At 39.5% G+C, this 18407-nt stretch overlaps 1 protein-coding gene across 1 annotated transcript; it reads left to right on the top strand.

Moving 5' to 3' along the window:
* Positions 1-3742: 3742 nt before the first annotated feature.
* LOC132485246 (small EDRK-rich factor 1) lies at positions 3743-7563 on the top strand. The gene is made up of 3 exons (XM_060091741.1): positions 3743-3936; positions 4728-4836; positions 7301-7563. Exons 1-3 carry the CDS (start codon positions 3930-3932, stop codon positions 7371-7373), a joined length of 189 nt encoding a protein of 62 aa, XP_059947724.1. The 5' UTR covers positions 3743-3929; the 3' UTR covers positions 7374-7563.
* Positions 7564-18407: the final 10844 nt, after the last annotated feature.

Genomic DNA, 18407 nt, shown 5'->3' with positions numbered 1-18407 from the left:
GAAGACCCAACACAGCCATAAATAAATAACTATATATATTTTTAATTCTAAAATAAGTAGAACATAGGTTAGAAATTAAAGTGTGAAGAAAGTGGTAATAGTTAACTCCTAGGAAGGGAACTGGGTTTCTGGGAAACACATCGTGGGAAAAAAGAACATTCACTGTATATCCTTGTTTACTTTTTAATGTGAATGTAATACCTGTTCAAAAATTATTATAGTTAGTGGGACTTCCCTGGCGGTCCAGTGGTTAGGACTCCACGCTTTCAGTGCTGAGGGCATGGGTTCCATCCCTGATCAGGAAACTAAGGTCCCGCAAGCCCTGCGGCACAGCCAAAAGTTTAAAAAGAAGAAAAAAAGGAAAAAAATATGGTTAAAACTTTGTAAATTTTTAAAAAAATATGTTATTAGGCTCATTTTGGGAGAAACATGGAACTTTTTTAAAATATATATATTTTTTTAAATTTATTTTGCTGCACCGGGACTTAGTTGCTGCACTCGGGATCGTCATTGTGGTACGCGGGATCTTAACTGGTGGCATGCATGCAGCATCTAGTTCCCTGACCAGGGATCGAACCCCGGGCCCCCTGCAGTGGGAGCTCAGAGTCTTACCCACTGGACCACCAGGATAGTCCCAAAACTTTGTAAATTAACGTGAGCATTTTTAATCTGCTTCAGGAGAAAGCAACAGAGGAATAAGCAAGACATTCTGTGTGGGAAAGGAAAATTCAACAAATGAACAAGATAATTTAAGAATTATTAAATGCCATGAAAGAAATTTAGAGGGTGATGTGACAGAGGTTAATGGGAGGCTGGCTTACTTTATGTAGGGTGGTTAAGGAAGTCCTCTATGATGAGAGGAAAAACGTCCAGAGATGAGGCTGACTCTAGAGATTATGGGCCAGTGTTTGAACCAGTAGTACAATACCCCTGATTCATGGGAAACAAAGGCCTGACTTCCTTCTTGGAAGGAGCAGAAAATTCTACAAGAACATCCTGCTACATTAATGACAAAATGTCAAAGGAATAAAATCCCGAACTGATTGAAGAGATTGCTAGGTCATCCAGAAGGAGAAAGAAGAGAGACAAGTGTTTTTAAGAGTAGGAAAGCAAGGATGAAAGTACAGAGAGAAAAGATTCTTTCAAGACTGGGAAGGAAAGGGAGGTCTGTGGGCTCCCTCCAGTACTCTGGAGAGGGAATAGGACCTCAAACACACCTAAGGAAGCTCAAGGACTTGAGAAAAATAACCCCTGCTGCAGATATCTCAGGAATCTTGGAGCTACTGCCAGAACCATACAGCTTTTTTTTTTTTTTGCTGTACGCGGGCCTCTCACTGCTGTGGCCTCTCCCGTTGCGGAGCACAGGCTCCAGACACACAGGCTCCGCGGCCATGGCTCGCGGGCCCAGCCGCTCCGCGGCATGTGGGATCTTCCGGGATCGGGGCACGAACCCGTGTCCCCTGCATCGGCAGGGGGACTCTCAACCACTGCGCCACCAGGGAAGCCCCCAGAACCATACAGCTTTGAACAACACATTCCAGTATAGACTGAAGACATAAGGCCTTTCCCCAAACGCTCTGTTTCACCTAAGAGTCTATGGTATTCCCACAATTCTGCAGGTAAAGAAGTAAATAATGACTAGGATTTAATTTCCTATTTGTAAAGGGATGGGAACAGAGTCAGATTCAATTTTACTATTTAACATAAAATCATAAGCTATTTGTTACACATCCCAAGTTTGTAGACTTTTTTTGAATTTTATTTTATTTACTTTTTTAATACAGCAGGTTCTTATTAGTCATCAATTTTATACACACCAGTGTATACATGTCAATCCCAATCGCCCAATTCATCATTTTAAAATAATTCTGAGACTCGAGTTTTGATCGTGGCTCAGCTCACGGCTAGCTGTGTGACCTTGGGCGGTCACATAATTCCTCCTAGTATGTACAGTCTTAACGGCATCATAGTAATTTTAAAAGTCTCTAGTTTTCTCTGGCAGACACACCCAACATTTCTTGTATACATGGGATACATCGTGTGTATCCCTACAACTCAAAAACTATATTTTCAGTTGCAAAGAAAAAGCTCAATTAGACTCTTAAGACCACACACAGAAACAACTCTACTTAAGTTCAATCCCAAACTCCTTCCTTCCCTTCCTCTTTAGATGGTCTCTTTATCTCTGTAAAGAGCCTGGCCAGAAAGTCAATCTTTTCCCCTGCTCAAGTTACTGCAGAAGAGGTCCCTAAGTGGAGACACCTGGCCTGTAAGCAGTATTGAGGAGGAGGGGTGGGACGTAGGGAGAGTGATAAGCACGAAAGGCTCTCTGAGGTTGAAAGAATGATGACAAGTATAGCTAATATGTTGAGTGCTGTCCTGTGCTGGGCATTTACTACTTCACATATATTAATTTGATTAATGAAGGAGGCACAGTTACCTCCCCATTTTACTAGTAAGGAAGCTTTAATGCAATGAAATGACATTCCCAAGTTCACACAACTACTCATTGGGAGAGCTGGGCTTTCAAACCAGACATTCCATCTCCAGAACCCTCAGGTAATTTTTATGAGATGAAATAAAAATTGTTGAAGCTTGGTCTTATATACTTGGAGGTCCATTATAATATTTTCTATACTTTTGTATATGTTTGAAATCTTCCAAACTAAAAACTTTAAAAAAAAAGGGGGGGGGGTGATTTCAGGGTGTCCAGACTAACTCTACACATTTCTCAGTTTGTAATAGTTAACGGAATAGATGAAGAAAATAAGTATCAAGCATCTTTACACGTCTGTTTCTAGCAATGGCAGATGCTCCATAGCTTTTACATAGGTTTAAGGTTATTCTGGGCTATTCTGAATTCGTGGTAAGACTGCATTCCCTAGCATTCTCTCCCCATCACACAACCCAGGCACAGAGCCACAGAACTCCTAAAGTACTGTCGAGCGTGACAAGGGCAGTGGGATCAAACGGGAAATGAACAGACTTTAGAGTCCGTTTTAAATTTGAATCTTATTTCTACCCGTCCCTACCTATTAGGTCAGCGCTTCTGCTCTCAGGGTCTCAGTCGCCTGTTTCGTAAAATGAGAACAATGAAGTCTACCTTGCAGGCTTGGTGCGTGAATAAAGAAGGAAAATATAGGACTTCCCTGGCGCAGTGGTTGAGAGTCCGCCTGCCGATGCGGGGGACACGGGTTCGTGCCCCGGTCCGGGAAGATCCCACATGCCGCGGAGCAGCTGGGCCCGTGAGCCATGGCCATTGAGCCTGGGCGTCCGGAGCCTGTGCCCCGCAACGGGAGAGGCCACAGCAGTGAGAGGCCCACTTACCGCAAAAAAAAAAAAAAAAAAAAAAGAAGGAAATATGAAGGGCCACCACTGGCTTTCAAAGAGTTAACCCTCAATCTGTTCTGTCCCCTTCCTCCCCTTCCCGCCTCTGCAAAGGGATGAAAAACAGCTAACGTTCCTTTTCGAAAAGTTAGATATTGTAGGGTTTAACGTCGTTATCAAAAAAATAGGGGCTGGCTAAGTCCCAGTGACCGGTATACAGAGGGAAAATCCATACACGTCTATGCCTCGCTCAGACACGGGGCCCGCTTTCTCGACTCTAGCAAACTTGCAAGTCCGAACCGCCCCGGGGCCGGATGACTAACCCCGGGGCCGGATGACTAACCCCGGAGCTGCGGCTCCTGGGCCCTAGTCGGGCACCGCCCCGCCCCACCGGCCACGCACGCGCAGTCACTCGCCGGCCACGCCGACTGCTGTTGTCTGGCGTCGTTGGGCTGGGCCGTCCACCGAGCACAGGCGTATCCCTGCTGAGGGCCCGCGAGGGCGTAGGCTTCCAGATCGACGGGTGGGGACGGCCGCTGAGTGTGCGAGCGAGTCTTTGCTTTTCAGAGTCGCTCTTTTCCAGGCTCGGTCCGGTGGTCAGCATGGCCCGTGAGTATGCGGACGGGTAGGGGAAGCGGCGGGGAGCGTCCGGCGAGGAAGTCGAGCTCCAAGGCGCGGCGGGCGGGCAGGCTGGGGCCAGCTGGTGAAACCCCTTACGTCCGGCGCGGTGGTGACCCGGTTTTTAGTCAGCAGAGGGAGAGGGACGGTTGGCTCCGGTCCGGCCTGAAAGGTCGGGCAGGTGCCTGCCCCTCGGGTGCGAGTTTACACGGTAAGGAACACCTCCCCGGTGGTGAGGTGTGTGGAGCCCCGGGAGAGATCCTGGTCTGGAGGTGGTTTATAGCTGGTACTTAATACTTAAGGTCGTGAGGCCTAACGAGGACAGGGAGCTCTATAAGTTTCCTCTCTAGTTCTTTTGTTTGGCCCTCGAAGGTAATGTTTTACAAGCATCTGTAATGCTCGCTTAACAGTTGAATTATGATGGGCCAACGTGTGCGAGGTGTAATCTGTGGTGTATCTTTCTCTCTCCACCCACACCTCTCAAAAGCCAGAACTTATTTTGGAATACTGGCCCATAGAGACAGACGATTGGAACGCCTCTTTTAAGAGATCTGGTGTTTATAGCCAGTGAACACCTTAACTGGTATCATAATACTGTTAGGAACTTCAGTGTTTACCTTTAAGCTTTCTCCTTGTCATCAGATCCCCGGAACACCATTCAGTGCAGTACTCTGCTGGCTTATCTCTTAAAAAGCAAACTTCAGATGCATTTAAATAAGACCCTTAGAATGGAATTATTAATTTTGGAGATGGAAAAATAACATCACTATTTCTCTTTGTAGGTGGAAATAAACGAGAACTTGCCCGCCAGAAAAACATGAAGAAATCCCAGGAAATTAGTAAGGGAAAAAGAAAAGAGGATAGCTTGACTGCCTCTCAGAGGAAACAGAGGTGAGTTATACTAAAGGAATTCTCAAGTCACAGCAAGTTTTCATTTTGGAGAATGGAAAGCAGTTTTTAAATCCTTAGTAGAACTAGGCCTGCAGGAAGGGGTAACAGCTGCATATCTGTTGTGTGCCAGGCATACTAAAATTATAAGTGGTCGTCATTATCCCCACCCATGGATGAAGCATTTAAAGCTCTCAAGCTATAATTTGTCTTGCAGAGAATCTCATGCAACTCTACCACAACCATAAGAATTTCATTTAGCTTCCATGTGCAAGGCATTGTTAGGTGCTGAGGGTAAACATTTTCCAAGCAGACATCCTACTCATACTACTCTGGGTGACAGGTCACCAATTATATTGATAACTTCTGAAAGAGACACAAAGTATATGTAGTTATATTGACTTCTGAAGACCCATTGGATTGGAGAGAATGCAGGTGCACTGCCTTGACATACAAGTGACAATACAAAACTGCTACAGAAATATCAATACTTTGAGACTATAGCTTAAGTTTGGTTTTTGTTGTTGTTTTTTTTTTTTTTTTGCGGTACGCGGGCCTCTCACTGCCGTGGCCTCTCCCGCCGCGGAGCACAGGCTCCGGACGCACAAACCCAGCGGCCATGGCTCACGGGCCCACCTGCCCCGCGGCCCGTGGGATCCTCCCAGACCGGGGCACGAACCCGCGTCCCCTGCATCGGCAAGCGGACTCTCAACCACTGCGCCACCAGGGAAGCCCAGCTTAAGTTTTTTTTTAAAAAAGCATTCATGTTTCTAAAAAAAGTTAGCCAAATTTCATTTTATTCTAAAATCAAATTTTGTTGTTCATGTGAAACTTGGAGGCCAGGTGAAGAGTTGACTACACAGGCTCCATCGTGCCTTGTCTGTGGTCCTCAGGGCTGGCTGCACATTAGAACCACCTGGGAAAACTTGATGTCTGCTCAAGCCTGTGCCTTACACCCAGCCCTGAATTAATTGGTGTGGGGTTGGACATTAAAAGGTGCTCTAGGTAAATTTTATTATACTTAAGTTAAACCTGACTTTAAAAGCTCCCCAGGTGATTCTGATATGCAGTCAGAATTTAATGAAGTTGAAGCCCTTAATTATCACTTCACACTGTCTTTCTATGACATTTATTGTTAAAGTGATAAGCTTTGCTTTAAATTTGTTTACTTATATTGGAGTAGAAGTGAACCGATCAGTGGAATGGTACAGATCAGTAACCCTGAAATAATATTTTTATTGAGAAACTTAGTGTAGCAAGCTGCACTGCTTAATGACTACCCACTGCTTACAAAGCTCTGTGCTAGATGCTCTGTATTTATTACCTCTATTCATCATAATCGTGAGAAGTGCTACTAGCCCCAATACATGCAATGAGAGACTGGGGCTCTGAACTTCAATAACATTACTAAGATCACACAGCAAGCACAGCAGAGTTTGGTTACAAACAGAAAAATAACTATTACTGTTTTTATTCAGGACACCTCATTTTTTTTGTAGCTGTCTTGTTTTTCCTTCCTTCTCATTCCTTGTTTTTGCTATTGGCCTCTCAGAAATGTCTTACTAACATGGACAGAGCTACTCATCCTGAATTAAAATCTAATACTAAATATATGCAATAACAACATAGGACGGAACCTGGACTTTGAAATTGGACAGACCTTAGGTTTTTTGTGATTTGGGGCAAATTATTTAGCTCTAAGCCTTTAACTTTTTAAAAAAAAATCTGAAACATAGGGACAATAACTCAAAGTTGTCGTGGGACTTAATCCAGAGCCAGCAAAGTGCCTGGCACATAGTAGATGTTGAATACATAGCCATTTAATATATTTTTTTAAATGGGCTCATGGACCATCCAGCCCAGGTAATCTGGTTTTAGTTCACAGTATGTGAAGGTTCAGCCAGAGACACAAAGGGTTAAGAAAATGCCCTGAATATCCTGCTTTTTGGCTTGTAAGAAACTGAATTGATTCATAACATCTATGTCCTAATCCTAGGTACCACTTAGCATATCTGGAAGACTTCTGAAATGCCCCTTCATTCACGAAAAAATTTATAGTGAATTAACTTTGTTGACAACCAAGATGAATTGCCATTATTTCTACATATAGCTGGCTCATGTCAGATGGTGTGCTTGTGTGTGTGTGTGTGTGTGTGTATGTGTGTATGTGTTCCTCAGAACAACCTGATATGTATTACTCTAATTTTGAAAAGACTTGGAGGTTGTTTATCCAAGGTCATGACAACAGTACAGATTGTATTCAAAATAAGATCTGACTTCAAAGCCTTTCCATTCTTCACCTTCTATCTTCACCATTTTATCTCCGTCCATGAAAATGGAAAGACATGAAAGTTTATATCTTCTTTTAAATTGTTCTCTAATATACTGAATGGATTATTATAGAAAACAAATGAGAACATAAAATCAGTTTTTCTGTAACAACTTACAGCCTTTTTCCCCCATATAGGGACTCTGAGATCATGCAACAAAAGCAGAAGGCAGCCAATGAGAAGAAGTCTATGCCGACAAGAGAAAAGTGATGACTATTTGGAAAACCTGGGTGCTGCTGCTAAGTGTATCATAAGCTCTATGATCAAGATTTTGTAGAGTGAACAGTCAGTACATATGTTATATCCTTATAAAACTATTTTAAACTTTACCTTTCAGCCTGACTTAGTGTGATGTTTCAGAACCATTCTTCAAAGAATAAAACACTAACCATGCATGTGACATATTGGTGAACATTGTTTTTTATCACCAGTGAGTATTTATACAATTTATTAGAGAGGTAATATGATCAGGTAACAGGATATTGTATATAAATCTAGAATCGTTGTCATAAACTTTGTTAAAGTATATCTTTAAAGTCAACTTTATTGTATAATAGAATTTAAGATACATTTATCTAATTTTGCTTTGTAATCAACTAGTTTGCTTGAAAAATTTACAAAAAATAGTACAAACCACCTGGAATAGCAACTAAATGAACATAAACTAAATGAGGTCTCAGTAAGAGTTCTACTTACAGCTTTAAAATTTTCTGGAATAAGTGCCTTTTTTTTTAAAGAATTTATTTTTCTTTTCTTTTTTTTTAAAGAAATTTGTTTTATTTTTGGCTGTGTTGGTTCTTCGTTGCTGCATGCAGGCTTTCTCTAGTTGCGGCGAATGGGGGCTCTTCTTCATTGTGGTGCACCGGCTTCTCATTGCAGTGGCTTCTCTTGTTGCAGACCATGGGCTCTAGACATGCGGGTTCAGTAGTTGTGGCATGCAGGCTCAGTAGTTATGGCTCGCGGACCCTAGAGCACAGGCTCAGTAGTTGTGGCACATGGGTTTAGTTGCTCCACAGCATGTGGGATCTTCCCAGAACAGGGCTCAAATCCATGTCCCCTGAGTTGGCAGGTGGATTCTTAACCACTGCACCACCAGGGAAGCCCCTGCCTTTTTTTTTCTTAATAGAGTTTATTTTGTAGAGCAAAATTAGGGTCACAAAAAAATGTAGATTTCTCATCTACCCCCTGGCCCTACTCATACGTAGCCTCCCCGTTATGAACATCCCCTACCAGAGTGGTACCCTTGCTGTAACTGATGAACCTACATTGACACATCATTATCACCCAAAGTACATAGTTTACATTAGGATTCACTCTTTGCATTCTAAGATTGCCTTTTTTGTGTGTGGATATGTTAATGTTTTTTGTTTTTAGTTGAAGTATAATTGACTTAGAATATTAGTTTCAGGTGTGCAACATAGTGATTCAATGTTTTATTCATTACAAAGTGATCACCACAATGTCTAGTCACCATCACCACAAAAAGTTACTATAATATTATTGACTATATTCCCTACGCTGTACATTATATCCCCGTGACTTTTTAATTTTATAACTAAATTTGTATCTCTTAATCTTTTTCCCTTATTTTGTGCATTTTCCCACCTTCCTCCGCTCTGGTGACACCAGTTTGTTCTCTGTACCTGTGAGTGAATTTCTGTTTTGTTATGTTTGTTCATTTGCTTTGTTTTTTAGATTCCACATGTAAATGAAACCATATGGTATTTGTCTTTCTCTGTCTGGCTTATTTCACTTAGCATAATACTCTCTTTGTCCATTCATGTTGTCACAAATGGTAAGATTTCATTCTTTTTTATTGCTGAGTAATATTCCATTGTATATGTGTACATATACACCACAGCTCCTGTATCCATTCATCTCTCAAGGGACAGTTAGGTTGCTTCCATATCTTGGCCATTGTAAGTGCTGCAGTGAACATAGGGGCAGATAAATCTTTTCAAATTAGTGTGTTTGTTTTCTTCAGATATTTTTAATTTTTTGAGGAACCTCCATACTGTTTTGCATTGTGACTATACCAATTTACATTCCCACCAACAGTACACAAGGGTTCCCTTTTCTCCACATCCTCACCAACGCTCGTTATTTCTTTTTTTTTTTTTTTGCGGTACGCGGGCCTCTCACTGTTGTGGCCCCTCCCGCTGCGGAGCACAGGCTCCGGACGCGCAGGCTCAGCGGCCATGGCTCACGGACCCAGCCACTCCACGGCATGTGGGATCTTCCCAGACGGGGGCACGAACCCGTGTCCCCTGCATCGGCAGGCAGACTCTCAACCACTGCGCCACCAGGGAAGCCCTCGTTATTTCATTTTGATAAAAGTCATTCTGACAAGTGTGAGGTGATATCTCATTGTGGTTTTGATTTTCATTTCCCTGATGATTAGTGGTGGTGGGCATCTTTTCATGGACTGGTTGGCCATCTGTATGTCTTTGGAAAAATGTCTATTCAGATCCTCTGACCATTTTTTAATCAGATTGTTTCTTTTTTTTTATATTGAGTTGTATAAGTTCTCTCTGTATTTTTTATATTAACCCCTTATTGGACATATCATTTGCAAATATCTTCTCCCATTCAGCCATTCAGGATGTTGCCTTTTCATTTTGTTGATGGTTTCCTTTGCCATGCAAAAGCTTTTTAGTTTAGTGTAGTCCCATTTGTTTATTTTTGTTTTTTGTTTTTTTGGGGGGGTTTTTGGCTGTGCTATGTGGCTTGTGGGATCTTAGTTCCCCAACCAGGGATTGAACCTACACAGAAAGCACAGAGTCCTAAATACTGGACCGCCAGGGAATTCCCTGTTTATTTTTGCTTTTGTTGCCCTTGTCTGAGGAGGCGGATCCAAAAAAATACTGCTAATGCTGATGTGAAATATCATACATAGTGCCCATATTTTCTTCTAAGAGATTTGCAGTTTCATGCCTTACACTTAAGTCTTTAATCTGTTTTGAGTTTATTTTCATACATGGTGTAAAAAAGTTGTCTAGTTTCATTCTTTTACATTCTTTTACAGTTTTGCCACCACCACTTATTGAAGAGTCTGTCTTTCCCCTATTTTGTTTTCTTGCCACCTTTATTGTAGATTAATTGTGCATTTAAGTGTGGGTTCATTTCTGGGCTCTGTATTCTATTCAGTTGATCTATATGTCTGTTTTTGTGCCAGTACCATACTGTTTTGATGACTGGAACTTAGTAGTATAGTTTGAAATCAGGGACCATGATACCTTCAACTTTTCTTTCTCAAGATTGCTTTGGCTATTTGAGGTTAAGATTTGTTCTTTTTCTGTGAAAAATGCAATGGGTATTTTGATAGGGATTGCATTGAATCTGTAGATTGCTTTCGGTGTTATGGACATTTTGACAATAATAATTCTTCCAATCCATGAACACAGAATAGCTTTCTATTTATTTGAGTTGCCTGCAATTTTATTCATCAGTGTTTTACAGTTTTCAGAGTACAGGTCTTTCACCCCCTTGAGCAAATTAATTCCTAGGTATTTTATTCTTTTTGATGCAATTCTAAATGGATTGTTTTCTTAATTTCTCTGTCTGCTAATTCATTATTAAGGTATAAAAATGCAATAGGTTTCTGTATATTCATTTTGTATCCTGAAACTATACTAAATTTTTTTTTAGTTCTAGTAGTCTTTTTGCTGGCATCTTTAAGGTTTTCTATATATAGTATAATGTCGTCTGCAAATAGTGACAATTTTATTTCTTCCTGTCCAATTTGGTTGACTTTTTGTTTGTTTTTTGTCCATGCTGCACAGCATGTGGGATCCTAGTTCCCCGACCAGGGATCAAACCCACACCTCCTGAAGCGGAAGCACAGAGTCTTAACCACTGGACCACCAGGGAGGTCCCTGGATGACTTTTATTTATTTTTTTGTCTGATTGCTCTGACTGGGATGTCTAACTATGTTGAATAACAGTGGCAAGAGTGTCCTTGTCTTGTTCTCAATTTTAGAGGAAAAGCTTTCAGCTTTCCAGTATTGTGTATGAAGTTAGCTATGGGTTTGTCATATATGGCCTTAATTATGTTGAGGTATGTTCCCTCTGTAACCACTTTGTTGAGAGCTTTTATCATAAATGGATGTTGAATTTTTCTCAACAGCTTTTTCTGCATCTACTTATATGATTTTTATTCTCCAGTTTGTTAATATGGTATATAACATTGATGGATTTGTAGATATTGAACCACCCTTGCATCCCTGGGATAAATCCCACTTGGTTATAGTGTATGATCCTTTTAATGTGTTGTGGAATTCAGTTTGCTAATATTTTGTTGAGGATTTTTGCATCTTTGTTCATCAGTGATATTGGCCTATAATTTTCTTTTTCTATACTGTCTTTGTCTGGTTTAGATTGGTTAATGCTGGACTCGTAGAATGAATTTGGAAGCATTCCTTATTCTTCCGTTTTTCAGAACAGTTTGAGAAGGGTAGCTATTAATTAACTGTTACTTAAATGTTTGGTAGAATTTACCTGTGAAGCTGTCTGATCCTGGACTTCTATTTGTTGGCAGTGTTTGGTTACTGATTCAATTTTATTACTAGTAAACAGTCTGTTCAGATTTTCTGTTTTTCCTGATTCATTCTTGTAAAATTGCACGTTTCTAGGAATTTATCCATTTCTTCTGTGTTGTCCAGTTTGTTGGTGTAATTGTGGTAGTCTCATGATTCTTTGTATTTCTGTGGTATGAATTGTAACTTCTGCCCTTTCATTTCTGATTTTATTTGGGGCCCCTCTTTCTCTTGATGAGTCTTGCTAAAGGTTTATAAATTTTGTTTATCTTTTCAAAGAACCAGCTCTTAGTTTCACGGATCTTTTTAATTGATTCTTTTAGCCTCTATTTCATTTATTTCTGCTATAATCTTTATTATTTCCTGACTTCTACTAACTTTGGGCTTTGTTCTTTTCCTAGTTCCTTTAGATGTAAAGTTAAATGGTTTATTTGAGATTTTTCTTGTTCTTGAGGCAGGCCTGTATTGCTATGACTGCCCAATTAGAATTGCTATTGCTGTGTCCCATAGATTTTGGAAAATTGTGGTTCCATTTTCATTTGTCTAAAGGTATTTTTTTATTTCCTTTTTCATTTCTTCATTAAACCATTGGTGGTTTAGTAAAAAGTTGTTTAGTCGCCACATGTTGTGTGTTTTCCCGTTTTCTTCTTATAACTGATTACTGGTTTCATACTGTTGTGGTTGGAAAAGATGCGTGATATGATTTCAGTCTCCTTATATTTATTGAGACTTGTTTTGTGGCCTAACGTGATCTCTCCTAGAGAGTGTTTCATGTACACTTGAAAAGAATGCATGCCCTGCAGTTTGGGGGGGTTTTTTTTGTTTATTTTCTTAACATCTTTATTGGAGTATAACTGCTTTACAGTGTTGTGTTAGTTTCTGCTGTATAACAAAATGAATCAGCTATATGTATACATATATCCCCATATCCCCTCCCTCTTGCATCTCCCTCCCACCCTCCTATCCCATCCCTCTAGGTGGTCGCAAAGCACCAAGCTTATCTCCCTGTGCCATGCAGCTGCTTCCTACTAGCTATCTATTTTACATTTGGTAGTGTATATATATCAATGCTACTCTGTCACTTCATCCCAGCTTACCCTTCCCCCTCCCTGTGTCCTCAAGTCCATTCTCTATGTCTGTGTCTTTATTCCTGTCCTGCCCCTGTTCATCAGCACCATTTTTCTTTATATTCCATCTATATGTGTTAGCATACAGTATTTGTTTTTCTCTTTCTGACTTACTTCACTCTGTATGACAGACTCTAGGTCCATCCACCTCACTACAAATAACTGAATTTCGTTTCTTTTTATGGCTGAGTAATATTCCATTGTATACATGTGCTACATCTTCTTTATCCATTCATCTGTCGATGGACACTTAGGTTGCTTCCACGTCCTGGCTATTGTAAATAGTGCTGCAATGAACATAGTGGTATATGACTCCTTTTGAATTATGGTTTTCTCAGGATATATGCCCAGTAGTGGGATTGTTGGGTCATATGGTAGTTCTATTTTTAGTTTTTTAAGGAACCTCCATACTGTTCTCCATAGTGGCTGTATCAATTTACATTCCCACCAACAGTGCAACAGGGTTCCCTTTTCTCCACACCCTCTCCAGCATTTATTGTTCTTAGATTTTTTGACAGTGGCCACTCTGACTGGTGTGAGGTGATACCTCATTGTAGTTTTGATTTGCATTTCTCTAATGATTAGTGATGTTGAGCATCCTTTCATGTGTTTTTTGGCAATCTGTGTATCTCCTTTGGAGAAATGTCTATTTAGGTCTTCTGCCCATTTTTGGATTGGGTTGTTTGTTTTTTTGATACTGAGCTGCATGAGCTGCTTGTATATTTTGGAGATTAATCCTTTGTCAGTTGCTTCATTTGCAAATATTTTCTCCCATTCTGAGGGTTGTCTTTTGGTCTTGTTTATGGTTTCCTTTGCTGTGCAAAAGCTTTTAAGTTTCGTTAGGTCCCATTTGTTTATTTTTGTTTTTATTTCCATTTCTCTAGGAGGTGGGTCAAAAAGGATCTTGCTGTGATTTATGTCATAGAGTGTCTGCCTATGTTTTCCTCTAAGAGTTTTATAGTGTCTGGCCATACATTTAGGTCTGTAATCCATTTTGAGTTTATTTTTGGGTTCGGCGTTAGGGAGTGTCCTAATTTCATTCTTTTACATGCAGCTGTCCAGTTTTCTCAGCACCACTTATTGAAGAGGCTGTCTTTTCTCCATTGTATATTCTTGCCTCCTTTATCAAAGATAAGATGACGATAGGTGTGTGGGTTTATCTCTGGGCTTTCTATCCTGTTCCATTGATCTATATTTCTGTTTTTGTGCCAGTACCATATTGTTTTCATTACTGTAGGCTTGTAGTATAGTCTGAAGTCCAGGAGCCTGATTCCTCCCACTCCATTTTTCTTTCTCAAGATTGTTTTGGCTGTTCGGGGTCTTTTGTGTTTCCATACAAATTGTGCAATATTTTGTTCTGGTTCTGTGAAAAATGCCATTGGTAGTGTGATAGGGATTGCATTGAATCTGTAGGTTGCTTTGGGTAGTGTAGTCATTTTCACAATGTTGATTCTTCCAATCCAAGAACATAGTATATCTCTTCGTCTGTTTGTATCATCATTAATTTCTTTCATCAGTATCTTATAGTTTTCTGCATACAGGTCTGTTGTCTCCTTAGGTAGGTTTATTCCTAGGTATTTTATTCTTTTTGTTGTAGTAGTAAATGGGAGTTTTTCCTTAATTTCTTTTTCAGATTTTTCATCATTAGTGTATAGGAATGCAAGAGATTTCTGTGCATTAATTTTGTATCCTGCTACTCTACCAGATTCATTGATTAGCTCTAGTAGTTTTCACGTAGCATCTTTAGGGTTCTCTATGTATAGTATCATGTCACCTGCAAACAGTGACAGTTTTACTTCTGCTTTTCCAATTTGGATTCCTTTTATTTCTTTTTCTTCTCTGATTGCTGTGGCTAAAACTTCCAAAACTATGTTGAATAATAGTGGTGAGAGTGGGCAACCTTGTCTTATTCCTGATCTTAGTGGAAATGGTTTCAGTTTTTCACCATTGAGAACGATGTTGGCTGTGGGTTTGTCATATATGGCCTTTATTATGTTGAGGAAAGTTCCCTCTATGCCTACTTTCTGGAGAGTTTTTATCATAAATGGGTATTGAATTTTGTCAAAAGCTTTTTATGCATCTATTGAGATGATCATATGGTTTTTATCCTTCAATTTGTTAATATGGTATATCACATTGATTGATTTGCATATATTGAAGAATCTTTACATTCCTGGGATAAAGCCCATTTGATCATGGTGTATGATCCTTTTAATGTGTTGTTGGATTCTGTTTGCTAGTATTTTGTTGAGGATTTTTGCATCTATGTTCATCAGAGATGTTGGCCTGTAGTTTTCTTTCTTTGTGACATCTTTGTCTGGTTTTGGTATCAGGGTGATGGTGGCCTCATAGAATGAGTTTGGGAGTGTTCTTCACTCTGAAATATATTGGAAGAGTTTGAGAAGGATGAGTGTTAGCTCTTCTCTAAATGTCTGATAGAATTTGCCTGTGAAGCCATGTGGTCCTGGGCTTTTGTTTGTTGGTAGATTTTTAATCACAGTCTCAATTTCAGTGCTTATGGTTGGTCTGTTTATATTTTCTGTTTCTTCCTGGTTCAGTCTCAGAAGGTTGTGCTTTTCTAAGAATATCCATTTCTTCCAGGTTGTCCATTTTATTGGCATATAGTTGCTTATAGTAATCTCTCATGATCCTTTGAATTTCTGCAATGTCAGTTGTTACTTCTCCTTTTTCATTTCTGATTCTGTTGATTTGAGTCTTTTCCCTTTTTTCTTGATGAGTCTGGCTAATGGGTTATCAATTTTGTTTATCTTCTCAAAGAACCAGCTTTTAGTTTTATTGATCTTTGCTATTGTTTTCTTCATTTCTATTTCATTTATTTCTGCTCTGATCTTTATGATTTCTTTCCTTCTACTGACTTTGGGTCTTCTTTGTTATTCTTTCTCTAGTTGTTTTAAGTGTAGGGTTAGATTGTTTGTTTGATATTTTTCTTGTTTCTTGAGTTGAGATTGAACTGCTATAAACTTCCCTCTTAGAACTGCTTTTGCTGCATCCCATAGGTTTTGGGTTGCTGTGTTTTCATTGTCATTTGTTTCTATGTATTTTTAAATTTCTTCTTTGATTTCTTCAGTGATCTCTTGGTTATTTAGTAGTGTATTGTTTAGCCTCCATGTGTTTGTATTTTTTACAGATTTTTTCCTGTAATTGATATCTAGTCTCATAGCATTGTGGTCGGAAAAGATACTTGATACAATTTCAATTTTCTTAAATTTACCAAGGCTTGATTTGTAACCCAAGATATGGTCTATCCTGGAGAATGTTCCATGAGCACTTGAGAAGAAAGTGTATTTTGTTGTTTTTGGATGGAATGTCCCATAAATATCAATTAAGTCCATCTTCTTTAATGTATCATTTAAAGCTTGTGTTTCCTATTTATTTTCATTTTGGATGATCTGTCCATTGGTGAAAGTGGGTTGTTAAAGTCCCCTACTCTGCTCTATTACTGTCTTTTTCCCCTTTTATGGCTGTTAGTATTTGCCTTATGTATTGAGGTGCTCCTATGTTGAGTGCATAAGTATTTATAATTGTTATATCTTCTTCTTGGATTGATCCCTTTATCATTATGTAGTGTCCTTCTTTGTCTATTATAATAGTCTTAATTTTAAAGTCTATTTTGTCTGATATGAGAATTGCTACTCTAGCTTTCTTTTGATTTCCATTTGCATGGAATATCTTTTTCCATTCCCTTACTTTCAGTCTGTATGTGTCCCTAGGTCTGAAGTGGTTCTCTCGTGGACAGCATATGTACGGGTCTTGTTTTTGTATCCATTCAGCCAGTCTATGTCTTTTGGTTGGAGCATTTAATCCATTTACATTTAAGGTAATTATTGATATGTATGTTCCTATTACCATTTTCTTAATTGTTTTGGGTTTGTTTTTGTAAGTCCTTTCCTTCTCCTGTGTTTCCTACCTAGAGAAGTTCCGTTAGCGTTTGTTGTAAAGCTGGTTTGGTGGTGCTGAATTCTATTAACTTTTGCTTATCTGTAAAGGTTTTAATTTCTCCATTGAATCTGAATGAGATCCTTGCTGGGTAGAGTAATCTTGGTTGTAGGTTTTTTCCTTTCATCACTTTAAATATGTCCTGCCACTCCCTTCTGGCTTGCAGAGTTTCTGCTGAAAAATCAGCTGTTAACCTTATGGGGATTCCCTTATATGTTATTTGTTGCTTTTCCCTTGCTGCTTTTAATATTTTTTCTTTGTATTTAGTTTTTGATAGTTTGATTAATAAGTGTCTCAGCGTGTTTCTCTTTGGGTTTATTCTGTATGGTACTCTCTGTGCTTCCTGGACTTGATTGACTATTTCCCTTCCCATGTTAGGGAAGTTTTTGACTATAATCTCTTCAAATATTTTCTCAGACCCTTTCTTTTTCTCTTCTTCTTCTGGGACCCCTATAATTCAAATGTTAGTGTGTTTCATATTGTCCCAGAGGTTTCTGAGACTGTCCTCAATACTTTTCATTCTTTTTTCTCTATTCTTCTCCCTGGCAGTTATTTCCACCATTTTATCTTCCAGCTCACTTATCCGTTCTTCTGCCTCAGTTATTCTGTTATTGATTCCTTCTAGATTATTTTTAATTTCAGTAGTTGTATTGTTCACCACTGTTTGTTTGCTCTTTAGTTCTTCTAGATCCTTGTTAAATGTTTCTTGTGTTTTCTCCATTCTTTTTCCGAGATTTTGGATCATCTTTACTATCATTACTCTGAATTCTTTTTCAGGTAGGTTGCCTATTTCGTCTTCATTTATTTGGTCTTGTATGTTTTTACCTTGCTTCTTCGTCTGTAACATATTTTTTTGTTGTTTCCTTTTTTTTTGATGGGTGGTGCTGTATTGCTGTCTTACTGGTTGTTTGGCCTGAGGTGTCCAGCACTGGAGTTTGCAGGCAGTTGGACAGAGCTGGGTCTTGGTGCTGAGATGAGGACCTCTGGGAAGCCTCACTCTGATTGATATTCCCTGGGGTCTGAGGTTCTTCGTTAGTCCAGCAGTTTGGACTCAGAGCTCCCACCAAAGGAGCCTGGGCCCGACCTCCAGCCTGGGAACCAAGACCATGCAAGCTTCGTGGTGGGGTTAAAAAAAAAAAAAAAAAAAAAAAAAAGCAGTACAATATCAAAGAATAAAAAATAAAAAAATTATAAAGATAAAAAATATATTAGGAAAAATTATAATTGAAACAACTGCAACAAGGTAAAATAAAACCACAACAGAAAAAAGAAAAAAAGGGGGGGGGGGTGGAAACAAGCCAAAAGGAGAGATCACTAGCAAAGTATAAAGAATAAAATAAAATTAGAAAAATAAAAGATTTATTAGGAAAATTAAAAATATAAAAGAATCAACAACAATGAATCAACAAGGCAAAACAGAACCCCAATCTAAGAAAGGAAGAAAGAAAAAGAAAAAGCCTTGGCTCTGCTGGTGAAGTTTAGGCGAGGGGTGGAACTTAGGCAGGGTTGGGGTTTAGGGTGGGGCAGGACCTAGGCGGGAGGGTGGGTGACGTTTGAGCATGCATCAGGGCCTAGGCGGGGCGACGTTCAGGCATGGGGCGGTGCCTCTGCTTAGGACCTGAGCA

This window comes from Mesoplodon densirostris, chromosome 3, assembly GCF_025265405.1.
Source record: "Mesoplodon densirostris isolate mMesDen1 chromosome 3, mMesDen1 primary haplotype, whole genome shotgun sequence".
Taxonomy (NCBI): Eukaryota; Metazoa; Chordata; class Mammalia; order Artiodactyla; family Ziphiidae; genus Mesoplodon; species Mesoplodon densirostris.
The sequence above is the reverse complement of the archived record's forward strand: the minus strand, read 5'-3'. Positions and strand labels throughout refer to the sequence as shown.